Source organism: Doryrhamphus excisus, chromosome 4 (assembly GCF_030265055.1).
Source record: "Doryrhamphus excisus isolate RoL2022-K1 chromosome 4, RoL_Dexc_1.0, whole genome shotgun sequence".
Lineage (NCBI taxonomy): Eukaryota > Metazoa > Chordata > Actinopteri > Syngnathiformes > Syngnathidae > Doryrhamphus > Doryrhamphus excisus.
In genome coordinates, this window is record NC_080469.1 from 7,570,281 (window position 1) to 7,597,904 (window position 27,624).

Sequence of the window (27,624 nt, forward strand, 5' to 3'; positions counted from 1 at the left end):
TTAAACAGCATTTATTTAGCTTTCTCCATACAATACATTTAATGTACAACAGCACATACTGTATTCTGAAAGAACTCTCAGTATAAAATAGGGCGTCTACAATCAATTACAGTCATAAAATGCTCTGAGGGACATGACAAAGACAGCGACGGTAAAACAGCTTCATACAGTATAAAGCGCAGGGTGTGGAGAGACATGATTGTATTTGCTGAGCCACTGCTGGATCGCAAGCAGAACTTCATACCTCACATCCTCTCAGAGCATCTGAGAGCCTGCAAAAGACCCGTTTCTTTCTTTTCTCTCTTGTTATAGTTTTTGCAACCGAGAACTTGAAAACAAAAAATATGATCTAGGACAGCTGCTGTAGAATATATAGTTGGTTATACTTACTCGGCCATGGTTGGATATTTGCTAGAACTCATGACCAAAGCATACAGTATAACAGCCTTAGCCTTACAGTCATATAGTGAGCGGTTTGTAGCTCGTAAGACTTGTTTCTCAGTGTTCACACTTAAAAACACAGCTAATTATACTCCACTGTCACTGAAGCCACAACAAAACCAGCTCATTCCAACATGATCAATATGAGTCTTTTAATACAAATTAAAAAAGTTGACTATAAACTGCTACTTTTTGTACATTTGTCCATGTGTACCAGAGTGCGTACGGGCCTGTATCGTGCTCATATATGTCTAGTGCACACAACAAGGACCTGCGTCTTGGATAAGTTGCCAATATGTAGTGCTTCGGCTGCAAAATGCACATTATATAATGAGTCCAATTGAGAGAAGGTCAGCGTACAAGCGGACATAGAAATAGGTACTGTGAGGCCAAATGAACATCAGGAGAGAGAAAGGTGAGATTTGTCTCAAGTCTTGAGGTAAGCAAAGTGTTTTAGTATAATGCCCTACAATCATACATCTTACAATCATTAATTCTCTATATACAAACTTCCTGATTTACATACACTGTACTGCTCCTCAGCTTCAAATAGAAGAAAAGCAAAGCGTGCGATCAGTGTGGTGCAATGTTTGGAGCAAGGTGGAGGAGGAGGACCTGACTGGATGAGGTGGCCGCTAATGAACAGTATGGCTCCTGAAGGTGGCTGTTTCTTTTGCATACGACACATAGTTTATCTACAACAGTGCAAAATTCCTCGTCAGTCGCAGAACGCTTGCAAAACAACTGGCCAAACTGCGTTTGATGAAGAATGAAGATGTTCTGGCAACAACGAGAGTAGGTCAGTAGTCGTGACCTGCCTGAGGTCAGCTGTCTACTACCATGCAAGAATGGAGAGGGCTACCGTGGCACTGAGGCTGAGGCTGAAAGCAAACAAAAAGCAGTGGGCGAGCACTTGAGCTTACATGATTATATGTGATGTAGGCACCATTACCGTTACCTTCTTAGAAGACAAAGTGGAGCTCATTTACATGTCAAGCCATCTCCAAAAGCGCCGATCAACAGCTGCGCTGCCTGATGTGTATCTACAGAGGTGATGAACTATGAATGTGCTATAGGAATAAAGGTTTGCGCACTCATTGACACGACAGACCAATGGCGACATGACAGACCAATGGCGACATGACATCATCAAGCTTTACCATGGAGGAAGAGGAGGCTAGGATGCTACAGTACTAGTGCTACCTGAACATGCTACAGATTGAGACACTTTCACACAAGCACAAAGCACGAACCAGCTTTGCTGAGGAGTCCTAACCCACTCTTGGCTGACGCCATATTGTTATTTATAGAATTTGACTTATGTTCCAGTATTTAGTACCACCTTAAACCCATGAAAGTACCATTTTTGCAGCTAGATCAAGTACTTAGTAAAGCTGGCTTATTGTGTGGAGGAAAGCACCCCATCTCATACAAGACACACGCGATCACACATGCACACCTTGTGAGGTCATTCATTCTGCCCCAAGAGGAGAAGCCAGACGAGTCAACCACGGCCAAACGCCCTCACCACACATCGCAAGTTTGTTAACTTGCACAAGCACACAAGCCCTGAAGTTAGTCACACAGCACTGACATTTTGATTATCATTGAGAGCTGGAATTGCATACTGTCCCAAACATCTCCTACAGAAGCGCACCTCATCAATGTCAGCTCAGTCATTTCCACACATACATGCTTTAACAAGCCAAAAGCAATACAATCACATGCTCACTAATGGAATGTCCACAAATCTTATATTAGACCTTCAGCTTAAGTCATATCAAGCTTTAATGGTGAAAAACAGTATAGTTTTAGGATTTAGTTAAAATCTTGACTTCACTCATATTCTATAAAAATGGAAATGGTTGTTCAACCAAACAAAAACATAGCTTTTTTTCCTCACTTGAAAATATAGCCAATGATTGACCTGTAGACCTATTCCATCAGACCGTGCCCCTTGACAGTCTGTCTGGACTATGGTGTCCTTTCTAGACCAAGACCGCAATGGCAAGCTAATGTGAAGCCAGTTCCCTGCTCAACGGTTCCTGCTTGTAACCTATTGTGCTGCTGTTTTGACCCTGTGAATAGCGCTGACAATATGCCTGACGTCCTTCTGTTGCATCACAGATGGGTGGGAGAGTGCAAGTGAGTCTCATGCCACACTGGTCTTTGAAATGCCAACACAAGCAGGCTGAGGTCCACAACAAACCGGAAACAGGCGGAGGTGTGACCACAAGAACATGGCAGCTATTTAATTAGCTACTTAATTCTCAGAAAAGTGCAATCATTCACTTTCTTGATTTGTGAAAAAAAATCTGTCCTGACAGTTGACTGTTCTGTGCTAAAATAAATAATTAAAATAATATAGCTCTGCCCCCCCATCCCTCAAAAAAAAAATTTAAAAAAAGAGAGAGAAAAGTGCAGCACCCCAGCATCACAGAAAGGGGGACGTGTGAATAGATTGGTAACAGGGAGGAGTGTTCTTCAGCGAGCTCTCTGGGAGGAAGTTACACACTCACATTACAGACACACACATACAGCACCCGAACATACACCGACTCTAGCTTAGATGAGTCTGGCGTCACCCTCCACGTCAGATGGTAGATCACACACTCCTGTAAAATGCATCTCCTTTCCCTTGCTTCCCTGCGCCGTCGCAACTTTGGCCACTCGCTCTCCCAGGTTGGGAGAAGGCTGCTGAGCCTGTGGCTCTGGCGATGCCCCACGGGGGATACCACCTGCCCGTCTCTCTTTCAGGAAGACCTCTAGTCGGCGAAGCATCTGCTTGGGGTTCTTTTTGGCAAACAGCTCCACTTCTGAAAGGTTAGAACGTACATCAACTGAGAGTGATATTGAGAGGACAAGCTGCAAAATAACAGTAAGCAGTCTGGCACCATGTGCAGTATAATAATATTATAATGTTTTATTAAAAGCTGGATATTGCCTAGCACCACAGCAAATCTACTGCTTGTGCTTACATACTGTTTGATGGTCAATGTAGTACAAAAGCTGTCATACTGGCGCACTTGTTCAATTCCAGTTACCAGATGATGCAGTTTTACTTACCTTTTAGTACAAAGCCAGAGTCGGCAATAGTTTTCTGTTGGGTCTTCCACAGTTGGTACAGGTGCAGATATGTGGCCACATAAAACTCATTCAACACACCAACCACTTGCTGACGACGATTGCACTCCCTGTTGAGGTCAAAGGTAAATAAAAAGGTTTGCATGGCTGATGTGCTATAGAAGAATAGGATGTGTAAAAAGAAATTGAGGACTCACTTAGACAAGGCCTCTTCTCTGAGTACTTGAAGAGCAATGCGGGTCATGTTGATTGACATCACACTAAATGGAAAGTTCTAGGAACACACAGACACACCAAAATTTACAAACCGTTGCAGAGACTAGAAAACAATGTTCTTTCAGTGTGTCTTATACATCCATTGATTTGTGGCGGTTTGCTCATAAACATATTATACACACCTGGTCTGCCAAAGTATAAGAAGACCGTGGTATTGCCATCTTAGGGACTTTGTGACACTTTGGGCGGCATGACATGATAGCAGGTATCACTCTTTTCAATTAGCATAGAGCGCTGCCACAGGCCACTTACCCCATTTAAAAACATATGTTGTATCAGACATTGAAAAAAACAACAAAAAGAAGAAACAGGAGAAAGTTAATTTGTAGTTGTAAACATACTGTATTTGTTTTGCTTGTCACCTTTTCTAATGCGCTGTGGACAATTAAGCAGATTTGACAATGTCATTTTTATTATTATTATTATTTTATTTGACGATTTATGTCATTCCCCAACCTGGCAACCCAAAACTGCCATAAATAGTTTGCAGTCCTGTGGGAAACACGACTAACACTGTATCCCACCAGACATCTTTCAAATTTTCTCATCCAATGCAATATGTACATGGATGAAACAGTTAGAGAAGCTTAGTGGGAAGTTAGTAGATTACCATTTTTTCAACCCTTTGACAAATCTGCAATAAATCTATCAAAGATATACAGTATATCATTTTTGTTTCATATTGAGAAGTAGTTTGTAATAATTGTAATAATAATGTAATAATTGTACAAGAATGTGACGTAATGTCCTGTTGCACACAAAAAATATGCATCCCCCGTAAGTGAAACACATCAAAATTTAAAACAAATACTTGATTTCACATTTCTTAAGATGGTTGTCGTGTGCAGAAAATGTGGTTCAAATTTTTTGGTCCAGGAGGAAAAAGCATGAGGCTACCGCTGTTAACTGTTCACCAACCACAATAGCCCTCGGACAGTATCAAAGAAAACATACAGGTATATTGGAATTGTAAGATGAGGCAGTGATACCTGAGTAGGGTGTTGGGATAACTTGTAGATATCTCGAGCCAATGGCAGAGTCTCTGGGTCCATCACAAAGTACAGAGTGTGCATAAGTCCCAGGAAACCAGTGCCACGCAGATCAGTGGCTGGGTCTGTACCTAGAATGCAAACAGTACAGATAACCATCATTACATCTTTAACGATTGTGAAGATGCTGTTTTAATATAAACCTATTCCCTGGATGTTAAATGATATGCAGTGTTGAGGCATTTTACCCTGAAAGCCAATGTTTTCCCAGTGCGTCCCATAACGAGGACAGTCCAGCCTGCAGCCGATGAGCCTTTTATAAATGGTTTGGAGAACTCGCATGTGGACTGTCTGGCTGTTGTCTACGTGGTCTATAGTAAACAGATATAAGGTCTGTGGTTACCAACTCAACCCAAAAATGACTGCACAAACAGGAATGATGCTCACATTGCGCAATGGCAAAGACAAGATCTCGCTCCTCCAGGAGTTCCCTGTGCAGTCGAGGGGGTCCAAACAGGAAGTGTGTGATCGCAGCGAGACCTGTTCTGCGAATAGTTGGCTGGATGTTCTTCTAAAATTGGTATGAAAACAAAACAAACTAAATATATCATATGTACTGTGACACAGAGCGCTATCAAACAATAGTTTCTCTTATTGTACTCCAATTTTTTTTTTCTGATTTACTCTCATTTACATAGATGTTTTCATTTACGACACCACTTATCCTGTTGGGGGAGTTTGAGTCTATACCAGCTAACTTCAAGCCACATGCTAGTATAAGCAATGATTCACACTGACAAAGTCATGGAGTGGGCACATAAGTTTTTCAAAATTCTTCATTTACTACATTCTGCATCACAATGCAGCACTGTGAAAATATAAGGACAATGCAAAATATCTAAGTTTACAATTATTAGACAAATTGTCAATGACTTATGGACAATTATTCTCCCCTGTGCCCCAGCAAAGATGTGTTGGCTGATGGTGGCCTGACAGTCCCCTAAAGGTGAGGACCAAATTTCCTGGTGATGTGGCTCAACACTTTAAAATTACAGTAGGTACTTTGCATCAAGCATTGAGCTGTGTGTGTCAATCCGATTTATGAGGTGAAACTTTGGGGTTTGAGAACAGTGCCACCATGTGGTGTATTTGTTGGTGCATGCCAAACTTTGATCCTTATTTGTGCAGCGGTTTAAGAAACGGAGAAAAGAAGAGAAACAAATGCCTACAGTCATGTGAAATTGAACACAAACCAATCACACAAATGTGCACAAACCACATTCAGTATTAAATACCAGCGCAACACTGCCGTACCTTCACCTAAAGATGGAGCCATTAACAAATGTATTTTAAGGAGTTTCTTACAAGCAAGTCCCCGAGATCTGTAGTCTGGAAGTACTGTAGGGCTTCATTGAAAGAGATGAGTGGTGTGGGGTTTGAGTCCTCGGTGATAGCTGTGAGATTTTTGACAAAGTATTTTATTTAGCTTGCCATATTGATCCATTGATCCAAACAGATGAAACTGTGTGATGCCTCTGACCTGGCTGGATGTTCTCCAAGGCCTCCCACTCCTGTCTCGCCTTTTCCAGCTCCACATTTTCCTCTGTGAAGATGAACATACAAATAAGTGATAGGTAATAAAATATGGCCACTGACCGGATAGTCTAATGCACTCCTCACACAACAGCCATCCTCCATATCTGAAGCACTGTATCATTCAGAGGCCCTAAACTTTCTCCAAACTGACAACCTACATCCCAGGAGATGTTTTATCCGCACAGCAGCCAGGTATCTAGGATACATTAACTATTTCCTGTGGGAAGAAGATGTTAAACAAAAGTGTGTGTGTGTGTGTTGTGTTGTGTTACCTGCAGGTTTAGGCTGGTCTCCTCCTGCTGCCAGACTCTGCAGGAGACCATTCTGCTTCAGTGCTGAAATCTGGAACACAAGCACAAAAATATTCACCTTCCATGGAAAAAATATTCTTTTTTTTCTTTGTGATTATACTTATACAAAAAGTGAGTAAAATCTATTACGAGAGTTACCACCACAGTCGGTAGAAAATAATCACATCTTTGTCCTGGTTGCTCACTACATTAAGGATGGCATCGATCCAATGCAATATCAGTATCGGGTTCGAATCCATTATATGTAGGTAACGGGGTCTGATACCAGCGGCAATGCCGATTCATGAGTCACATCTGTGCTTCAATGTTGTCAGCAAACATAGATACATAAAAGAGTATCACTCATGCTGCACACACAAGCGCACCGCCTGACTCCTTCCATGCCCCCATTGTAGTGTTGTAGATGTCCCACAATGGACATCTACAACACAACCTTCGGAGTCGCTCGAATATCCTACTTGCAATATCATATTTCCTTGTAGAAAATAATTTATTACAGCCTCATCTAAACAATAACAATAATGTAGCACAGCACGACATTAAGTGCGATGTTAAGCGTGTTGTCCTGTCTGTGAAGCCGTGAAAGTGGCAAGACTGGGCGCTTATGTATGTTTGGCGCTGCATGTGTGCAGACAGCTGGAATCGTTGATAATCTTTTGGCATGGTTGCATATTAAAGCAAATAGCTCTGGAATCGGATTTGTATCAGTAGTAGCAGATATCCAAATTCAGGTATTGAGATTGGATTATAAATAAAACATGTGTATAGGTGCATCTCCAAAGCCTAGATCACAGCCGCCGCGTAGTCTTTATGCAGAGTGACTAGCAGTCGAGTGTCAAAGATATAGATGTTACACTTGTAAAAGTTAAAATTATGAAAACATTGTTAGTACAACTTTTAAGATAATAATTTCAATTTCTTGCAGTAAAAATCATCTTGAAATATGAACAAATTTGAAGTAGACCAACAAAGGACAAGGACTATGGTCAAACTTAGAGGTTCCCAGTCTAGTGAGGATAAGCGGCATAGAAAATAGGTGGCTGGAAAAACTAAAATAATTCTATTTTGGTAATAGCAGAAAGGACACGTACTAGCAAATACAAATAGACAGAGTGGACATTGAAAGGGTGAACAAAGTCCAATTTCTGTGGATCATACTGGATGAAAATAAGAGCTGGAAATCTCACATCATAAATATTCAACATAAGGTGGCAAGAAATACTTCAATATTGAATAAAGATAAAATTGTTCTTAATCAATAATCACTCATTAGTCTTTACTGCTCCCTGGTATCACCATATGCAACTTATTGTGTGAAAATATGGCATAATAACTATAAAAGTAATCCTCACTTGCTTAATGTGCTGCAAAAAAGATCAGTGAGGATAATCCATAATACCGCGTATAGAGAACATACAAATCCCTTATTTCTAAAATCACAAATATTAAAATGTACTTTTCTATGTATTAAAAAAAGAACACAAAGAACACAGGAAGTGAATAAATGTACTGCAATTGATGTGGAACTGATGGGGGGGTAGAATTGAATAAGCTTTGTTTACTCCTACTCCTTCTGGACATGCGGAACTGTGAAGTGGATTATGTGATGTATTCCACTGTACCACACAAATTAGTGCCAGTTGTACTATCCTACTCTCAAACAGTAGTGAAAACTGTGAGGTAAATTACCGGCAGGGATGTGAGGGAGGCATTGCCATTGGTGTGGTCTTTGACATTATGACTGATAATCAATCCATTCATGACCTGAAACAAACAATTTTACGGTTTTAGACAAAGATATAGCAGGAAGAGATTCAAAAGGTGGGACTACAACAGGAGAATGCATCATGGCACAGTACTCACAGGCTTTTGGTTCAAGTGTTCATTGGTAGTCTCGTCTGATGGTTCATGAGACAAACCATTTTGGCCCTAGGAGTAAAAGGTGGTGCAACACACAGCAGATTGTTATGAAATATACACAAGTTACACACAGAGCAAGAGCTGTTTTTGAGAACTTATATAAATCTCATTAAAATAAGATGCCAGTTCATCCAATTGATGAAAAATTTAAAAAGTATGAAAAATATACAGGATAGTAGTGAAGGCCAGAGGAAAAAGGAAAGTTACAACGAGAAAACAAGCTGAGGATAAGAAGTGCTTTGTCAGCTGCCGCCATGGTAATGCAACAAGTGAGCCAGACCAGAGATTACAGCTAAAGTAGTGGAGAGAGCTGTTGACCTTAGGTCTTAAATTAAACACATGTGGCTGAACTGCTTACAACAAATGAGTTCTTAATTGCTTGACATAAAAAAGTGCAGTGCAAGACGGAAAAATGTCTTGGGAAAGAGGGACAAAACAGCATTGACTTTCCTTAAACAGTCCAATTCAAAAGGTGACATGATATTTGGAAGGTCAAATGTATTACCTCAAGGTGGAAAGTGACATCAGTGTCTTCTTCCATTGCATATGAGAGGGTTGGCTGGCTAGCGTCTTCCTGATTGTGGCCTCTAAAGGCTTGTGAAATCCTGGACTGAGATGGGCCGGGAAGCTGCTACAAGGACTAGCATGGTTTCTTTAGTGAACATGTGTAGTGACTGCTTTAGCTCTTTTCTTCTTCTTCACATATATAAACGTCCACTGTCACAAGTTAGACTTCACCAAACTGGCAACAGATATCCAGGTAGTGCACATCTCTTTTTTTCCTTTGCAATAGTAACGATTATTGGGATTTAATGTTTGCCTTATTTCTCCTCCAAAGCTAGAACCTTGAGTGTGCACACAGAGGAATGTGCAGATATCAGTCTACCGCCTAGAGGAAATGGCGCGTTTCCCAAAACCCTCCCTCCTTCCTCCCCTCCGCAGGTCTGCTTGGCCAGTGGGTTTGCTCCTCATCACCATCAGAGGTGCCCAGAAGCTGGATAATGACATCGCTTTTCAGGGTTGAGCTCTCCTCATAGCAGACACTTCATTACTTTGGCGATCAAGATAAATCCAATAAGGACTCAGAGCTAGGTGTACAATTCAATTGACTTGCAACAAAGCTGTGTTTTCTTCAGCGTCATGTGAAACAATGACACGTCCAACGTAAGAAGTGTAGGTGTCCACGGGAAGATGGAGCATGGGTGGGCTTCTTCTGTGCCAGAATCTTTAGGAGGTGGTCTCACATGCATTAAAATCTGCAACGTAAAGTTGGAAAAGTTTCACTTTGGGACACATAGATGTAGCGTTAAATAAGATTAGACACAAAATAGTCAATATAGAAGAAAATGTAATATTTGAGGTAAGATCCGGTAACACCAGATTACCATGTTACTTATTTTAATTATGCACCAATTGTACACTTATAATTTTTGCCTTTACAAAGACAGATATGTCAGACAGATATGAATTTCACGATATATTAATTATTACTGCTGTATTTATCATTTATAATGCAGCACTGCACGCCCAATAATAAACATTCTGTTCAACTGTCTCTCACACTGTGCTAAGTAACAATAATTGAGCATCAACATAAGTCATAGAGAAAGGCTGATGGCGGTAAAGTTGTGTGTGCATAATGAGAAATGTCGCACACCTGTAACCTGTTATCAACTACCAGAGTCATCATTCAAGACCTTTCACAGGAAGTACTTCTACCAATACTGCTGAAACATATATTTTTTAAAAGACAATAAAACAATACTGTAAAATAGCCCGGTTGATACTGAAATTAAAATAACTGTGTCAAGACAGTATGATTAAGCATTGAGAAGAAACTGACAGCTGTAACGTCGACACAGTACAGTAGCTGACAGCTAGCTTGCAAGCTAGCAATATGTCAGCTAGCAACCCCGCAGGCACAAAGACGCAGGTAGAGCTTCATCTCCTGCAATGGAAGCCACTGTTGCGACACTTAAAAACAAAGCTGTCCATTATCACAGTGCATTGCAAAAGAAAGCCGTGACATGAAAAGTGTGTGCAGGAGTGCTTGAAACCGCCTGGCTATCACAAGAAAGGCCAGCTGTCGGGCTAACTTAAGGGCTAACTGTAGCTCTATAGAACTGTAACAGGATGGAGTGTGAAGCCAAATCCCAATGCAAGTAAATGTAATTCGTTATCTTGGTTACATGAAGACGCAACAATAAATGACACAGTTTACTCTGCCAATGCACATTGTCAAGTATGAAAAATTTAAAAGTACCTCAGTTTCTGATTGTTTCTCCCTCCAATCTCAGCTTCCCTTCCCCCGTCTAGCGGCCACTATAGTGCAATGCATCATGGGAATTGTCGTTTCCTGTGGCGCTCTGAATTCATTACGTCATTGGTCTCTGATATTTTTATGCTAGCTCAGATGGCGTGTTCCTTTTTAGGACACACGTTTCTGCACACTTCAGAGCAAAAAAAAAAAAATCATTTTCCTGGTAGGAAGCTATTTTTCAGAATGTTGCAAATATGGATGGATGTTATGGTAAACAGGTGCATCTCAATAAATTTGAATCATACAAAAGGTATTTTGATTTAGTTTAGGCTAGACTGATTCACTACTCAGGATGTTTTTGCAGGTCATTTGCTGAATATGGTGCAAATCATACTGAATATTATGCCCATTATCAAATTAGATGGGATACTGATAACATTTTTGGATTGTATTAGCTGTAACCCAGGGATGTCCAAAGTTAGGACATTTGCTACTAGCAGCTCATGTCTTTATTGGCCTGTGGTACATTGTAGTAAAAGTAAAATTAAACAACGAAAACCCAGTAAAAATTGGGAAAATAGAACAAAAATATATACTAATACTAATAACAAACAAGCAGTGGTTTGCCCTTTTTTTTAAAAATAATGTCTTTATGTTAGCCTTTTTTTAATGCATGTGACAAATGTGAGGAGTTTCTTTTTTTCAGAGCACCTTAATCACAATTCAATGTATATTATCTTTATGTCCAGGTCCAGGCACCTTTTACCTGAAGTCAGCTAGGATAGGCTTCATCTCACCTATATGACCTTAATGAGGATAATCGGTATAGGAAATAGATGGACCTAAAATGATTTATGCTTATGAAAGGTCATTTGTTCTCTTTACAAATAAGCATTATATTGTTGGTGAATATTTGCTGTAGCTGCAAGCTTTAGACAGTGTGGATCAATTGGTTCAATACAAAAAGCTGCAAGGTCATACAAATATCCATTAGTTGATTTGCTGTTGGGGTTGAAATCCATTGTTACTTGATCATCTGAGCGAATGACCGACTGGCTTTGACAAACTCTCTGGCAGGCTGTCAGTCTAAAAAGCTATCAAAGAGCATCTCAGCTGGCTATTATTTTTTTTTAAACTAGAATTCGGATCGCTCCCCTTCCAGGTGAGGAAGGGTGCATGCAAAATTGCGCTGCACACTTTCCACTTTCTCCTTTGTAAGTAAAGTATTTAATGTCAATGTGAAGCTTGTTCTTACAGCATTTAAAAGTACTCATTCTCCTTGGTGCCTTTTGCTTCTGTGACAACACAATAAAATCAAGCAACCATAAATAATTGTTTATTCACACGGCAGTCATTGTAATTCAATGCAAGTGCACAATAGCAATAAATAAAGCACTGCAATAAAATTTCATAGCAGCATAATGGGCATTACCCGAGATCTTATCTTTTTGAAACAATGCGTTTATTGCACTGAAGGCATAGGCGTAGTTCAATGAGAATGGACATGATGGAAATAGTCAGGGAACATAATGTATGATTGGTGTCAGAGCTGCAAAATCTCAGTGAAAGATTGCCTATTAAGTAATAGAAACACCCATTTATCAATTGATACAACATGTCGGCTCAGACTAGTCATCTAATCTTACTGTGATCAAGAGTGTGTATGATTTGTGATGCATGGAATATGAAGCATTTCTCTTTTGCCACTACTGAGGCATGTTGTGTCAGCAGGCTGGAGACATCGCCACAGAAACATGACTGGCCATCCTTTGCCTGAGGTGGTTGGCAAAGTCCACCTGTGTCTGAGAGAGCACTTTGTTGATGATGGTCTTCGGGATCCAGCCCTGCACACAACAAACACAAGACAGTCTCACAAAATGAATCAATAGCTATGAAAAGACTGTTGTCTACCTTTAAATCTATATTGAGTAACCAGGTGAACTTGGTCTTATTCGGGTCTTCACTGCTGGGCTTCATAACTATACAGGTGGGACCATTCTCCGCACTGGCAAATGCAAATGTGGTAATCCGTTAATGCAACAATATGTTGTATATAATGGTGCAAGTCAGTTACTCTGCCAGTCATTCCTCACCGAACCACACCCCTCTGTTCAGGCATCTTTGGGTGCTGAGTGGACATTCCAGCGAGGAAACAGGAGGAGCCGCGACGTTTGGCACAGCGAACACTGACAAAGTCCCGAGGCCCTACAACATTGCCAGGTGTGTCTCCAGCTATCTCATGCGTCACCATTGTGTCCTGGCCGATCTTTTGAAGGATCTGTTGGATGAGAAGTTTTAGCACATCCTGTGACAGTGAAAGGAGATCCAGAATTATTGCAGAAGCATAAGCTTACCTTGACCTGCTTTACATTTGGGTTCCACTCCCCCATCTGCTCCATGTTCCCCACCAGCTCTTCATAAAGACTGTCTGGATGTTGCTCAAGCAGCACTTCCAGCCGAAACACTTTCCCAATGTCAGGCAACACTTTACTCAGGACTTTGTCTCCATTTTCCTGAGGAACATCACAAGCAAGTCAACTTCATCAGTTTTATTTCAGTCTCTATCTTATACTACCACTTGTGTTTTTCAGGGCCACAGATGAGATGGAGCCTATCCCAACTGCAGGGTACACTCTGCATATGTGGCCAGTCAAGCACAGGCAGGGCGGCAGTACCGAATATTTGACCTCACCGTAGCCCAACCCCCATGAGCCACCTCCTATACTAACAGTGTTGTTTATTCTTAAGTTGCTTTAGTATTGTTTGTAAATTGTGTTGTGTTCAGTTTAAGATCACAGTATGGATACCTCACACAACCACACAAGACTCAGCAGGCAGTCAGACTTGACTTTCAAAAGAAATGTAAAAAGCTTTCAAAGTTACAACTCTCCATCAATTAACAATAAACATCAACACATTCTACAAATTCTACACCAAACCTTTCTCTGAAAAAACATAGCTGGCTTGGCTGCCGACTTGTAGCTTTTGTTCCCTCTGCTGTCTCTCCTTTCTCTGCCAATTTTTTTTCTCTGAGGGGAACATCATGCTGCATCACCCAGAGCAGTGTGTACCAATGAGTCACTTAGCAGCAGGCTGTAATAGCAACCCTTAAAACAACCTTTCGTGATTCCTACCAGGTGTAATGACCCTTCTGCATTTTTGCAAGGTGGGTATAAGTAGTCTCAGACTGTTTTGATTTGTTTCAGGCGACCTTATTATTAAACTGTTGTCACAGCAAAATGTTAGCAATTGTTTTGTTATTTTTTTTTACAAGGTGTTTATATAAACATAACATATTTAAATAAAAGGGCTTTTATAGTACTCATCATACTCACAGCAACAGTTTCAACGGTCCAGCCCTCCTGCTCACCGAGGATGCTGATAGCCCTCTGCAGTGCATTTTCACCTTGCTTCAAATAGGACATTTCCTCCTCACTGTATTCATTCTCTCTAATCTGAGAACCTTAGAGCAAACATTTATTCAAATTAAAAACAGTTAGCTTGTGCTCTAGAGACAGAATGAAATAACTCACTAAGAAGGGAACTCCGTCTGTGGACTTGGGTGATCCAGTTACTCTGGCCTGGACCCACAAGTCGGTCCAGCTCATGGTGAATAGCCACAATAGCATTCTTTCTTAGACCTTGAGATTGATACACAAAGGCCACATTTTGATTACAAATGATTTCAAAGCAGAGTTTCATGAAGAAAGCATGTTTTTTATAAAGCATAACAAGAGAAAAGTGTTAGTCACTCACCTCTCATGTTCCTCATGTGGCGGTAGGAGATGCCAGCACACAGTTTAAAGGTTGCAGGCAGCATTTTTGCTTGAAGAGATCAAAAACCTATGAAAGCAAATATATTGCAATATTTACAGTATATGATATTCAGGTTTATAAAATATAATTGAGTCGATGACGCCGTTGTTAAAGGGACTTAGATTTCTGACTGAGGATGTCTGACTGCGCCTGTATATATACATAATTTGCCCACAAGGCCACTGCACTATCACCACAAAGATAAACACACACACACAAACACACACATCACCTCACTCTTTGCCAAGGTTGCCTGTACACAACGAGCATTTCCTCAACTCTCAACACGTTGTTAGATAACGTCCAGTGCCCAAAGCCCACCGGATTGCTCAGAGAGGTCAGTGGGGGAGTGACTCATCTTATCCCTTCATGGTTTGAAACTGTCCAAACATTTGGGGAGAAAGTCTGTGGTTGGTTTGGCTCTTTTCCGGCTAACCTTCATCATGACTGATATCTTGCCCTGAGCTCCACGCACTTGTCACTTGTAATTGATGGTGAGCCATTAACCCTGACGTTGTCTACGTGTCTGACGCTACATCACCTTGATTCACTGTGGGCAAAAGTCTAAACACAGCAAAAATCAATGACTTAAGTCATAATTAAGTCATAAATCATTCCTACTAATATATATTTTCATAGCATATTTCAATCCAAAAAAAGCCAATATGCTTGTTTTACAGAACAATTCTGGTATCCACAACTCACGTGTTGTATTTCACAATATCTTCTCATGTTATTAACTGAAAACCTGAATGAAAAGCAGGTTTCCCTTCATCTGCTGCCTTCTGAACCTCAGATGCAGCTGACCACGTCTTCTGTACCCTCTGTGTCCCGGAGAGGAGACCAAATGTCCGTGAGATTGGCACCACTGCTGAAATCGGTGTGCACAATGAGTGTTTCAAAATTGCCGCAATTGCTCACTCGTTACCGTCCACGCAAGCGGTGTGCGCTCATTGCATAGCCGAAACAGTACCGAGACGTACTGATGTGAACCCATCACGACTGTGCTGACAGAGTCAGTAGTGGTTACAGAGAGCACACTAGTCCCACCTAGCAGCCCTGCATACAATGAAAGTTCCTCCTGCACTATAAGTGCCATAGTGTCTGCATGCTCCCAAATCTGTACTGAGGCGGTACTACCCCAAATGCCCATTTGCCCATACTTGCAAGTACAACGGGTTGGGACCGGGGCTTTATTCACCGTCCGACAGATGATCACATCGCAAGCCTCAAAAACTCACTACACTCTGCCAAGTGCTCACCCCCAAATGCCGCACCAATTTAAAGCTTTTTAAAACACCAGCCGAGTGAGACATTTTTGTGGCATGTTTTTGAAAGTGCAAAACTTCTATCACTCTCACAAAGACAGGAAGTCCCACACATCGCAGACATGCTTGTTACAGATTCTGCAGTAGGAGTGGAGGGGATCGCAGTTGATATCAACTGATATTGATATCATGCTTTTTCCACTGATATTGGCCGATACCAATCGGTGGCAGATCAATCGGCGCATCCCTAATTATTACATAATAAAACATAGGACCATCAATCTGATACCAATACTACCTTGGTAGTGTGCTGCTTTATAAATTTAGAGTGAGGTTAAGTAGTACTGAAGTGGAAGCCTGTTCCATCATGTCACTTCATGTTACTAACACCCTGATGAGCCTTCCCATCAGTGCGACTCAATCACGCTCCGAATAATGAATGTCCAATGGCGCTCTGTTTTGTCAAGCATGTCATGTTTTGACAACCTTGTTCGGCCCTGCGAGCAAAAGCAAAACTATCTAACAGTAATATTGTCTCAAAGGTTTGCTCGTCAACACTGCATATAGGAAGAGCAATGGAAATGAGAGGCATGTCATCTGATGGGTGTACTACAACTTTTGTTTGTTTCTTTACGCTTTTTCCTGATTACGAAGTCGCCACAGTGGATCCGCATCCTGATTTTGGCTTGAGCACTTTATATTCCGGATGCTCTTCCTGACAAATACCAAAGATGCTTACTGGTGGGGATTTGAACCCAGGGCATTTGCTACAAAATCCAGAATGCTAACCACTACACCACTATAACATGCATAATAAATCAGGAATGTCGTAGGAAATCCCAATGAAAAACCCCTTGACCTATAACCTGGCATCACACCAGCTGGATTGTAGGGATTGACCATCAGTCTCTGTGGCCTTCTGCTGGGTGAGCTTTCTCATTGAAAATGGAAACAAAAAATCCCACCACTGTACCAGAACTATTATTCCGTCAAAAACACTCATAAACAACTCATGTCTTATCAAAAAGGGTATTTTAATTGACTCACTCATCTTATACGTATTGAAATTTGTGTATGGAAATTTGAGTCTTTGCTGATCACAGCAAATGCACACTTTTCTGGGGAAACTTTTATCAAGCTCATTATTTTGAGTAGCACACATAAAATAGGCCGGACAAAAATTGTCATGTGAAAATTAGGTTGCGGCAAACAAAGAATAAGAAGAAAGAATAAGTCACAATATTACGAGAATACAGTCATAATGACGAGAATAAAAGTAAAGTTTAAACAAAGTTTAAATAGTTGGGAAATGTATTTAAAAAAACCCAAAAGCAGAAATGGAAGAATAAAGGAAACATTCTCAAGGAAAAAAGCTGTTTCCAAATGAGGAAAAAAAGGTTGTAATTTTATGAGAATTAACATAATATGAGGAAAAGTAATGTAATTTTAGTAGCATAGAGTTAAAGTATTAGAGAAAAACTAAATAGTTATTTTACATAAAGTTTTTTTTTACCTACTATATCACAAAGTTAGAAATGTATAACTCAGCATATCGTTTAAGAAATATGAAAGTGGCCCTTGCATCCTTTCAATTTCCAGGAAGACACTTTCTATTATCATGTATACTTAATGAATGAATAGGAAATGGCGTCAAGTGAAGAGACGGGCATACAGGAGAGTACTCAAACTAAAGCACAAATTTTATTGGGACATGACAAGACACAATGGGCTTGGCTTTCACATGCACTCAGCACACCTCCGTCACCACACAAACTTCCTATCTGCTTCTGTAATTTGACTATTTAACCAATGTTCCCCAGCGAATGAGTGACAGTCAGAGGAACACAAAGTGTTGATGGGTATTGTCGGGGAGATTATGCATACGAGGCACTTCAGTCTGATTTTTCTTGTTTTTATATGACATAGCTAGTGGGGGGGTCAGGCCTGCGGTATGGGTAAAATAAATTTCTTCACAGACATTCAAAATAAAACAAAAAACACAATAACATTCTTAAAACACAATACGACAAGGTGATGCTTGTCCTTTTGAACTGGCTTTGCTGCTGCAGGAAGGCCACTTTATCTTTGTGAGTTGTGTTTTAAGTTTCTTCCAGCGTCTTACTCTTCTGGACGTAAATGAAGTGGAACAGATAAATAAAAATGCAGATAATATCAACCATTCATCGTGAAAATCCTCTTTGTCTTTGAAATATAAGAAGAGGAAGGACCTTTCGACAACATGAGGCATTTTAAAAATTATCAAGGAGCAAAATATAAAAACCAGTACATGTAACAATTATGCAGCAATATTATTGAAATGGAAAAGGCATAAAGGGAGCAAGAACACTTATATTTCAGATGTTGAAATACAGCTGTAGAAAACATACAATGCATGGCAATACTAATATTATAATGTGCCTTAATAAGAGGTAAAACTTTTTCATTTTGGCGACCAAAAAAACAGCATGACATATTAAATTGTGCAACATTTAAGTCAGACTATGTGCATGTGTTCCTCTTCAACTTCATGGGGACTGTGCAGAAAAGAATTCTGTACAGCAGTGGTTCCCAAACTTTTTAGTCACGTACCCCTTCAGATACTTGACGTGAAGCCATGTACCCCCGACTCCTGCACACTTAAGAAACATAAACCTTATGTTAATTAACTTGAAATATTGAACATAATTAAATGGTTCATTCATTTTATAGTAATTCCAAGTGAAAAGGGGTATTTTGCATGGTGACATTAGGATAAAGTTTGACATGAGATAAAAAAAATAATTAGCATCTCACATGCCTTTTATTCCACTCTGATGTTGGCATCCTTCCCTTTGAATAGACTTAATTTGAGCTTCACTTTTTTCTCCAACCAGAATGGCTACGGTTTAAGTCTGCATATTCATTTCATACTAAAATTGAAGGGGAAAGTTTAACAATCATAATAAAACAGTATCCGTCCAAATGCTTCTTTAACATTGATGTCCGTTATAAGTGCAACATTTAGTAACATTGTCTATCACCTACACAAAAGTGTCAACTTGTGTCCGAGGAGTTATGTGATACCCATGAATGCACCATTTTAGAAAAAGCTGGAGCAGCACTGACAGCAGTTTGCTAGTTTTGATCCTGCTGGTTGAGTATGAAGTGTCCATTATCTGACTGGAATCTGTCCATAATGTCCTAACTCTAAAAAAACCACTACCCTGTCTTAATAGTATCTGAAATTTATACAACTAACAATAAAGCCTCATTTTCGGGTGAATCTCCACTCACGGTGCTACAGTGTGGGGGTTAATCGGAACGCCAATATAAATGATGAACCACTCATAAAGCACAAAGTAATCATTCAAACTTACTTATTTGTTGATATGGTGCACACAGAGCAAGGAACAACTTGCCACTCACTGTGAGGCGTTCAGGCGCACTAGTAATTGTGAGTGTACTTTTATTCACGTACCCCCTATGGCAATTGACGTATCCCTGGGGGTATGCGTACCACACTTTGGGAACCACTGCTATACAGCATAGTATTTTTTGTCAAATATAAAATGACACTGTAAACTGAGGGAGACGTCCATGTTGCTTGATATACAATAACATCAGTGGAATGAGGTATGCAGAAGCAAAGGGATACAGCTGTCCGTACTTACGTATACTCTGTCCATGCAATGACAACACAACACCATTCTCACAATGCTGTCCGACACGTGTCTGTATGTGAACTATAGCATCGCGCCTGCAGGCTCATATATGGAGAATGTGTGTATTCATCTGAGCACATAACTATTCCAGGTGGTTCTAAATGACGACTTCAGAACACTAACTAAACATGACGACAGTATCATAAAAATTAACTGTAATCTTTGGCCTGAGTGTACGCGAGGCGATGTCCATTATGTGCTGAGGTCACAAATGAGGCCGTCTGTTCTGAATGTTTAGGAGTGATTTGAGGTAAGACAGGAGGAAACACAAAGAAGGTATCATGAGTGATATACAGATGGTGACTATTGGTACATGATACAGGCCAGAACTTTTTGGGAGAAAAGAAAAAGAAACATCACTGCGACCCACTTCTCTGTTTCGTGTGATGGGTCTTTATTATACTGTAGATGCCCTGAATATGCTTGTTTTCTGTCCTTTCATCAACGCTTCCATCAGCGTGAGTTGCTCCATTCTGTAGTCCAACAATCCTGAGGATAAGAGGGTTTGTCCAAATATTTCCAGATGTCTATGAACATCTCACTAAAAAAAAATGGCCCGGGTCTCTGGGCCCGGTCAATCCCCCATTATGGGCTGGCCGGTTAGACTTTAGACTGGCTGCCTCAGGCTCTAGCTCTGAACCAATCAGCAGCAGAAAAGCCCTCTAAGCTCCTTCACTTTGTGTATGGCTCCCACGCTGTCACTGCACCACTAGGGGGCAGAGTTGGACATGGAGTCCACAGAGTTTACGCTGGAAGACTGCACACGGCTGTGGGAAATAGGCACCTCTGGGTGCTAATGCAGACAAAAAAAGGTGCGTATGAGTTAGAATTGCATCCATGTTTGTTAAAATCATGAAATACACGACTGATGGTTTTACTCACGTGCCTCCTGAAGATCCTGTCGAGCAAGCTGCGTCTTGGGGGCTCTGGCGGTTGACTCCAGTCAAGATCTGGAGGTCTTGCCCCTTGAGGGCCGAACACGTTCAAATCTCTGAAACACTCTGTTTCGATCATCTGGAAAAGAGACCTTTGACCTTTAGCTAACATTGATTCTATTGTTGATGACATACAGGATAATAACATTTGCTTTTTAACATCACAAATAAAGAAACAACAGATGGTTTAAAAAGAGAAAAAAAAATAATAATAAAACTTTAGCAAGAGAGCTCTTCCCGAAAGTGACACGTACTGCACAAAGTATTTTTATAAAAAAATTGTCTGTCAAGGCAGACACGCTTACCTCATTCTGCCATGGGATGGAAACACTGCCTGTAGCAAATTTGGAGTAGAAGTCATTGTCAGTTTGGTCCAAATTCACTCCCTTGACTGTGGAGAACTGCTCAATGTCCAGCACGTCCTTACAGTACACTGCCCGAGGCTGCAAGAAGCCAATGAACATGAAATGCATGCGGGCGAGCAAACATACTTTACTTGATCTTATGGTAAAATTGTCAGGGAAACAATACATGTTCACAATGCAGTGTTTCTCGATTCTGCTTCCCATCATGGCATCCAAATGTGCACAAGGCAAACTATGAAAGATCCATTTTATATATCTAGCGTCATTTCTGTTGCTCTAAATGTAGAACTTCATCATTTCATCGGGTTTGCCAACGTGCTGGCCTGCCATGGTCAGTGCAGTATGTCAAAGTACTCACATCAGGCACAAACGGAGGCTCCACTATTCCAGCCTCTAGCCTTTTGAAGTTGATGTTTTTGAAGAAGGAGTGGGCCTTGACGCCTGGCGCTCTGTCACCCTGGCAGTCAAGCCTCTGCTTTGGGTCTTTGGTGAGCAGCTAGTTTAAGTTAGAAGCAGCGATTAATCTCTACATTATTATTATGATGATAAACTGCTTACCATCAACTCCTCACCCTTCTACAGATGTCCTTGGTGTCCTCTGTAAACTTGTCATTGTACTCCTCCTCTTCCTCCTGCACCCTCCTCTCCACCTCCTCCCGCTTCACACGCTCTTTACGGGCACGGAAGGGCGATCGCCCGGCCGTCATCTCGTATATGAGGCAGCCCAACCCCCACCAATCAGGACTCATCCCGTACTTTTCATTGTTGATCACCTCTGGAGCTAGACAGAAAGAAAGCAAATGTCCAATGAAGAACTTGGATGGTAGAATGGAGATGTGATATTGAGACTTACCCATGTAGCCGACTGTCCCCACTCTTCCTCTGATTAGCTCCCCTTCAGGCACTTTTATGGCAAGGCCCAGGTCAGAAATACGGATGTGTCCTACGGTACAATAACAGCAATGCACCTGAGATGGTTTACATAAATACAATCATCATTGAAAAAGCTAAAGTGGATATTGTACTACACTTAGGCAACCCCCATTCATGAAACTGTGTATTATTTGTCAACCATTATCTTAAAAATACAATTAAAATGAAAGGCAAATGTCCAATTACTTTCAATTTTATTGCCTGTATTTTACCATATATTAATGGTTTTGTTGGCTGTCCGGCCTAAAATTGTACATATTCTGCAGCATAACCAAAAATGTGCTTCAAAACTCACCATTGTCGTCCAGTAGAATGTTCTCTGGCTTTAAATCTCTGCAAAAATGATTGAAACTCCAAATGAATCAGTGTGGTTGAATTAAAGGAGTGAAATTGTTGAGATTGATACCTGTAGACAATAGATTCCCTGTGGAGATGCCTGAGACCACAGCAGATCTGAGCAGCATAAAACTGGACCCTGTCTTTCTCAAAACCCGGTGTGCCCATATTGTAAATGTGGAACTTGAGGTCTCCTCCATTCATGATCGTCAGCACTAGACACAGAGCGTCTTTGGTCTCGTACGCATACGCTAAGCTCACCTAGTGACCAGGAGAGTATGTTAAACATTAGGAAAAACGGGAGGAAAAATTATCTGCAAAGGCTGAATCGAGGCAAATTGACTCTTCTTGTTCGTTGAAGGCGTTTCACCTTTCATTCAAAGGCTTCTTCGGTTCTAAAATTTTAGGTACGGTTTGTCCCCTGGGGGTGGTCACAATCAGGTTGTTGTTGTTGTGTTTGTTGCCCGGCGTGGCTGGTGAACAGCCGCTCTGATAACAATAGCTTATTTGCCTGACTAGTGCAAAACAACTCGTTAATGGTCACTCCTCGTGTGGGATCAGACAATCTTGGAGAGAAATGTTGGAACGCCTCTTCCTGTTTAGACAGGGCCTTTTTATTTTGACAAAAGGCCCTTTTTAAAATTTTCTATGCCACTTATCCTCAGTAGGGTCACAAGTGTGCTGGAGCCTATCCCAGCTGTCTTCGGGCAAGATGTACACCCTGGACTGGTCGCCAGCCAATCACAGGGCACATATAGACAAACAACCATTCACACTCACATTCATAGCTATGGACAATTTGGAGTCGCCAATTAAACTAGCATGTTTTTGGAATGTGGGAGGAAAGCGGAGCACCCGGAGAAAACCGAACCCGTGTCTTGAGGATCTCCTGACTGTGTGGCCAACATGCAAACAACTCAGACACTGTTAACTATATATGATATCTTTATCATATATTTATTTGTTTTGTAGAAATGTTTTTAAAGTACATTAAAACTGTGTTATTGGTTGTTAGCATCAACATTTCTTACTCTTACCATTTTTACTGTTTTTAAAAAAAATATATTTTATTTAATTTTTGCAGTGATGCCATAACAAATGAGCCATGTTTCGCAGATGGCCCCTAGGCCGCACTTTGTCAACTCCTACTTTTGTGGCTCTTTGTCGGTGTTGGGCTTGTGGCATCTAGTGATATGAGCGAAGTACAAGTCTTTTGGCTTGTGGGCGAACGTGCCTTCATTTTGAGGGAGTAGAGGCAGTCTTTGAGCCACATTAACCTGCAATAATTACTGTCGCATGAGCAGACACATCGCTAGGTGCTGTCATCCTCTCTCTCGCCCTGTCGCTGGAATAAAAGCCTGATTGAAGTCGCGTTGCCATGGTAATGAACTGTTGCAACTGTTCTTTTGTGATGTCACAGAGGAGCGGGCTTCCTTATTGGGGTGGCTGTAGGAGCGATACGCTCTCTGCCTTCCTGCAAGCTCTACTTCGCTGTTTATAAAACAAGCTCAGGCAGAACTTACTGAAGTTGGTGATTCCCAGCAAGAGAAAAAAAATCTGTCAACTGCATTTAATATTGTTTTTGTGAACATGAATGTGAAATATGCGACAAACTGTTGCTGAAGCCAGAAGCAGCACTCTTGGAGAGAGTGTCTCATTAATGTCAGACACGTTGTGCATCCACGGAGGTGGAGAGAACCACAGTGCTCACCGATGGAACGTGTAAAGACCAGATTTCCACTACCAATGTACCACTTTTCAACTAGCTCTCCAAGGACTTTGTTAATTTATTATCAACTCCTATAGCCACTATATGAGAAAGTCTTTGGCAGTGTGACCAATCACAGCAGAGTGGGCTTGCCCGGAGGCGGGTCATGGGTGGAATAAATTAAAACAGACCGTTTCGGTGGGAATCACAAATTCAAGGAAATACAGCTGGAATTGGTGCAGATTCTGGAAGCTCTAGAAAGTTTTCTGTGCTGGTTATTGTGTGCAGCTGCTCTATAGGAGTCCCCAAATCAATACAAAGGGTCAGAAATTCACATAATAGGTCCCCTTTAAGAGTCCAGTTACCTCGATTCACCCTTTGTGGATTACCATTTGAGAAATGATGCACTGATGATTTGAAGTGTTTACTCACAACAAATCTACTGTTAACTTTCTCTAGGATCTGCTTTTCATTGAGTGCCATTGACTCTCCTTTCCTCTTCTTGATCCTCTTCTTCTCCAGCTTTTTGCAGGCATACATCTTTCCTGTTGCTCGAACTTGGCAGGCGCATACCTGAGATGAACAGGTAGCATCACACATTATTTACAATAACACAATAGTGAATGTATCATCAGTACACAACATGGACAAATATTGAGTAATTTAGTATTGGCACACCTACCGATCAGCATATTTTTATCTTATAATCAGGACTTGTACTCGAGCCCTTAGTTCCCACAGAATTTTTATTTTAATTATTCATGTTACCAAGACATCTCGACAATTGTGGGAACAGTTTAGGGAAAGCCCTACTGCACAAACCAGATTAAATTAGATTGTATGTTGTGAACCAGACCCTCTCATTCATGCCCACCATCAGTTACCTCTGTTCTTCTGGATGAATGGGAAAAAAATCAGACAGCTACACTACCAAATCTTGCAGATATTCCCTCCAGAAAATTATAAGCCATTATTTTTGTCAATTTTTATGTCCTGGAGTGCCCCATTACTTGTGCCCACATAGTATATCACAAAGTAGTATCTCTCACCTCTCCAAATCCTCCCTTCCCGAGCACTCTGTACTGTCTGAAAGTATCTTTAGTGATTGGTTGCCTGACAAAACACAGACACAGGAAAGGCCATTAATACATGCTCATATGCAGTATTATTGATTAGGGCAAAGATATTATCTCCAAAACTCAATACCATCCTGAGTCTGTTTCCTGTGCACAGGGTGCGGCCTCTCGTGTGCAATTTTACTTTCCAGAGACGGATATTATCAAGGATGCTCTGAGAGCCTGCTGTTTACTTCTGGCTCCATCTGATATCAGAGATGTTCGTGCCAAGAGTGATCAACTCCTCCGAGAACCCTCCACAAGTCCAGGTTTCCACATATTAGCTCTTGCCTTCTAAAACTGCTTGTTGTATGTTATACTTTGTCTGTAAAAGAATATTACTCTGTATAATGCTGACCACCTTATTTCAACTACAGTACAAAAGCCTTATTAGTAGTAGTATCACGAGAAACCCGATACACGAGATTGGGTCTATGACAATGAGACAAGACCAGATTTTTTAAAATTACTTTAACATTACTTTTGAGAAAAGTACAATGAACAAATATATTGCAAACTATATAAATCTACAAATTTCTAATACGTTACACTCTTCTGCACCTGGTGCGTTTGCTACCGACCCCACCTCCACCCGCCGAGACAAAAGGGTTCACTCCATTCATGCCGCTGTTCTATTGAACAAACATGCCAAAGTGCTGAAACTAATGCACAGGGAACTTTTCTCCTGTCAGTTTGGAGGTGAAAGATGAGGAATACAATGCGCATGACAGTATATCAATTAGAATTATTATGTTCATTTTCATTTATTGAGTGATTATTTCATTTATTTATTATCATATCAGGGCAAGTGCTGACGAGACATTTTTTTAAAGAGAAATCTTGGTACGTTTTAATAATGTGAGATTTTGTGACACCCCTACTTGACACCATTTGTTTTGTTTTTTTTACAATGATGGCTGTATACTGTGGGTCCTTCTGCATTTATATTTCCGCAAAGATGCAGATATTTGCACAAAATATTTTTATTAAATAAATAATATTAATGTAATATTAATGTAATATTATATTACTTTCCTAATTGAAAATAGGATTGTTTTTGTCTGGTTGTGAAATATTTTCATGGGTGTATCAATTCCAAACATTTTTTGCCATTCTCTGGTGATCTCGGATTGTAAGCCCCACCCCACGAAAAGCATGGATCTGATGTATTACTAGAATTTCACCCTGTATAATTCTGTTGATTATGGGTGCATCGATTACATTTTCTGGCTGATTAACTGATGTCTAAAAAGCCCGGCCTTCTGATTCTGGCACATACCCTTTTTTTAATTATTCCATCAGTTATAAGTTACAAATGTTCACTTCCTTTTATTTTTCACGTTTTTTTAAATACTAAGTGGCTCACTTTCAGATCTTTGTGATAGAAAAGATTCGTGGATAAGATTGGTTTTGTACGGTTACCGTCCTGAATGGTGATCAATAGTTCTATATGTAACGTCAGCAATCTTAATGCTGACTCTGCATGTTTGATGATGAGTATACAACTGCTGAGGGGTAAGTGGAGATGACTTCCGTTTTTGGATAGAATAGCCAATGTAGAACACACAGCACCATAACTATTTTATGTAAATTACTGTATATATTGTGGTTTTATGTGGAAAAAAAATTAAAAACCAATCAAGTGAAGTTTACTCTTAGATTGAGATTTTGCCCACTGAAAAAGCTGTGACTTTTGTGAGTATGTAAATGCTAGATGCTACTGACCTCTCCAGCATCTTCCATTGCAGGAAGCGGTCAAAGTACATGCTATTCTCAAAGTCTGCGAATGGAGCGCCGCTCAGGTAATCGTGGACGGCCCTAGTAACAAAAATACAATACAGTAACAAGTCAGCAAATAACAATTACACTACACGTAGGCATTGGGTGAGAGGGTGAGGAAAACCCAGGTAAAAGGAAGTAAAGATGGAGAGGTCACTCACTTGCGGCAGTTGCTGAAGATCTCCTTACATGGACTGAGCTCCAGGTTCTCTCTGCACTGATCTGCAAAGACCTCCACTATGTCGACTCGTTGAAGTGACTACAAGACAGCATGGAAGCATATACATCAGTCTTTATTAAAGCACACACTCATTCATTTTCTCCCGCTTATCCTCACGAGGGTCGCGGGGGTGCTGGAGCCTATCCCATAGCCATATCGCCAGCCAATCACGGGGCACATATAGACAAACAGCCATTCACACTCCCATTCATGCCTATGGACCATTTGGAGTCGCCAATTAACCTAACCATTAACATATTTTTGGAATATGGGAAGAAACTGGAGTCCTCGGAGAAAACCCATGCATGCACGAGGAGAACATGCAAACTATTCACTGAATACTTCCAATCTAATATGTTTTGTTGATGCTGCTCACATGCGTGACATGCTGAATGAGCCCACTTTATCATTTCAGTGACTGTATTAGTCCAGAGTTTCATAATCTGCACTTTTTTCTTGTACGGGTGTTTGCAGCTTTCCAAATCCAAATAGTATCATTGCCAGCATTGCCAGAGATTTTGCCCTTCTGCTCCAATTGGATTCTTATTTGTGAATTTGTGACAATATTTGT

At 40.7% G+C, this 27,624-nt stretch overlaps 3 protein-coding genes across 8 annotated transcripts in view; all 3 read right to left on the minus strand.

Annotated features, from left to right (window-relative positions):
* On the minus strand, positions 1–11,003 carry elmod3 (ELMO/CED-12 domain containing 3). Of its 2 annotated transcripts, XR_009129679.1 has the most exons (14): positions 10,881–11,003; positions 9,123–9,873; positions 8,561–8,626; positions 8,387–8,461; positions 6,659–6,728; positions 6,331–6,393; positions 6,156–6,244; positions 5,238–5,361; positions 5,039–5,161; positions 4,791–4,921; positions 3,723–3,799; positions 3,508–3,635; positions 1,400–3,257; positions 1–1,322 (listed from the first exon to the last, which is right to left on the minus strand). XR_009129679.1 is itself a non-coding variant. In XM_058071728.1 (13 exons), the coding sequence occupies exons 2-13, from the start codon at positions 9,156–9,158 to the stop codon at positions 3,007–3,009; spliced, it is 1,233 nt and encodes a 410-aa protein (XP_057927711.1). In that variant the 5' UTR covers positions 9,159–9,873; positions 10,881–11,003; the 3' UTR covers positions 1–3,006. The 2 variants fall into 2 exon arrangements, 1 of the variants encoding a protein (XP_057927711.1); XM_058071728.1 differs by having other exon boundaries at positions 1–3,257.
* Positions 11,004–12,197: 1,194 nt separating this feature from the next.
* Positions 12,198–14,811, minus strand: star (steroidogenic acute regulatory protein). Its single transcript, XM_058070507.1, has 7 exons — positions 14,634–14,811; positions 14,411–14,518; positions 14,213–14,340; positions 13,232–13,390; positions 12,971–13,155; positions 12,789–12,882; positions 12,198–12,721 (listed from the first exon to the last, which is right to left on the minus strand). The coding sequence occupies exons 1-7, from the start codon at positions 14,695–14,697 to the stop codon at positions 12,602–12,604; spliced, it is 858 nt and encodes a 285-aa protein (XP_057926490.1). The 5' UTR covers positions 14,698–14,811; the 3' UTR covers positions 12,198–12,601.
* A 2,799-nt stretch (positions 14,812–17,610) lies between these two features.
* The window catches only part of grk5l (G protein-coupled receptor kinase 5 like), a 34,237-nt gene continuing 24,223 nt past the window's right edge, over positions 17,611–27,624 (minus strand). For 2 of the 5 annotated variants that reach the window (XM_058070095.1, XM_058070098.1), the window contains 12 exons: positions 26,995–27,092; positions 26,780–26,872; positions 24,989–25,052; positions 24,372–24,512; positions 22,302–22,492; positions 22,191–22,228; positions 21,816–21,905; positions 21,535–21,743; positions 21,321–21,458; positions 20,903–21,040; positions 20,545–20,676; positions 17,613–20,455 (listed from right to left, as the gene is read on the minus strand). In XM_058070095.1, the coding sequence (XP_057926078.1) occupies positions 20,372–20,455; positions 20,545–20,676; positions 20,903–21,040; positions 21,321–21,458; positions 21,535–21,743; positions 21,816–21,905; positions 22,191–22,228; positions 22,302–22,492; positions 24,372–24,512; positions 24,989–25,052; positions 26,780–26,872; positions 26,995–27,092 (1,416 nt within the window). In that variant the 3' untranslated portion in view covers positions 17,613–20,371. Of the gene's footprint in view, positions 20,456–20,544; positions 20,677–20,902; positions 21,041–21,320; positions 21,459–21,534; positions 21,744–21,815; positions 21,906–22,190; positions 22,229–22,301; positions 22,493–24,371; positions 24,513–24,988; positions 25,053–26,779; positions 26,873–26,994; positions 27,093–27,624 lie in introns of all 5 variants that reach the window. The other 3 variants (XM_058070096.1, XM_058070097.1, XM_058070099.1) reach the window with 3 other exon arrangements.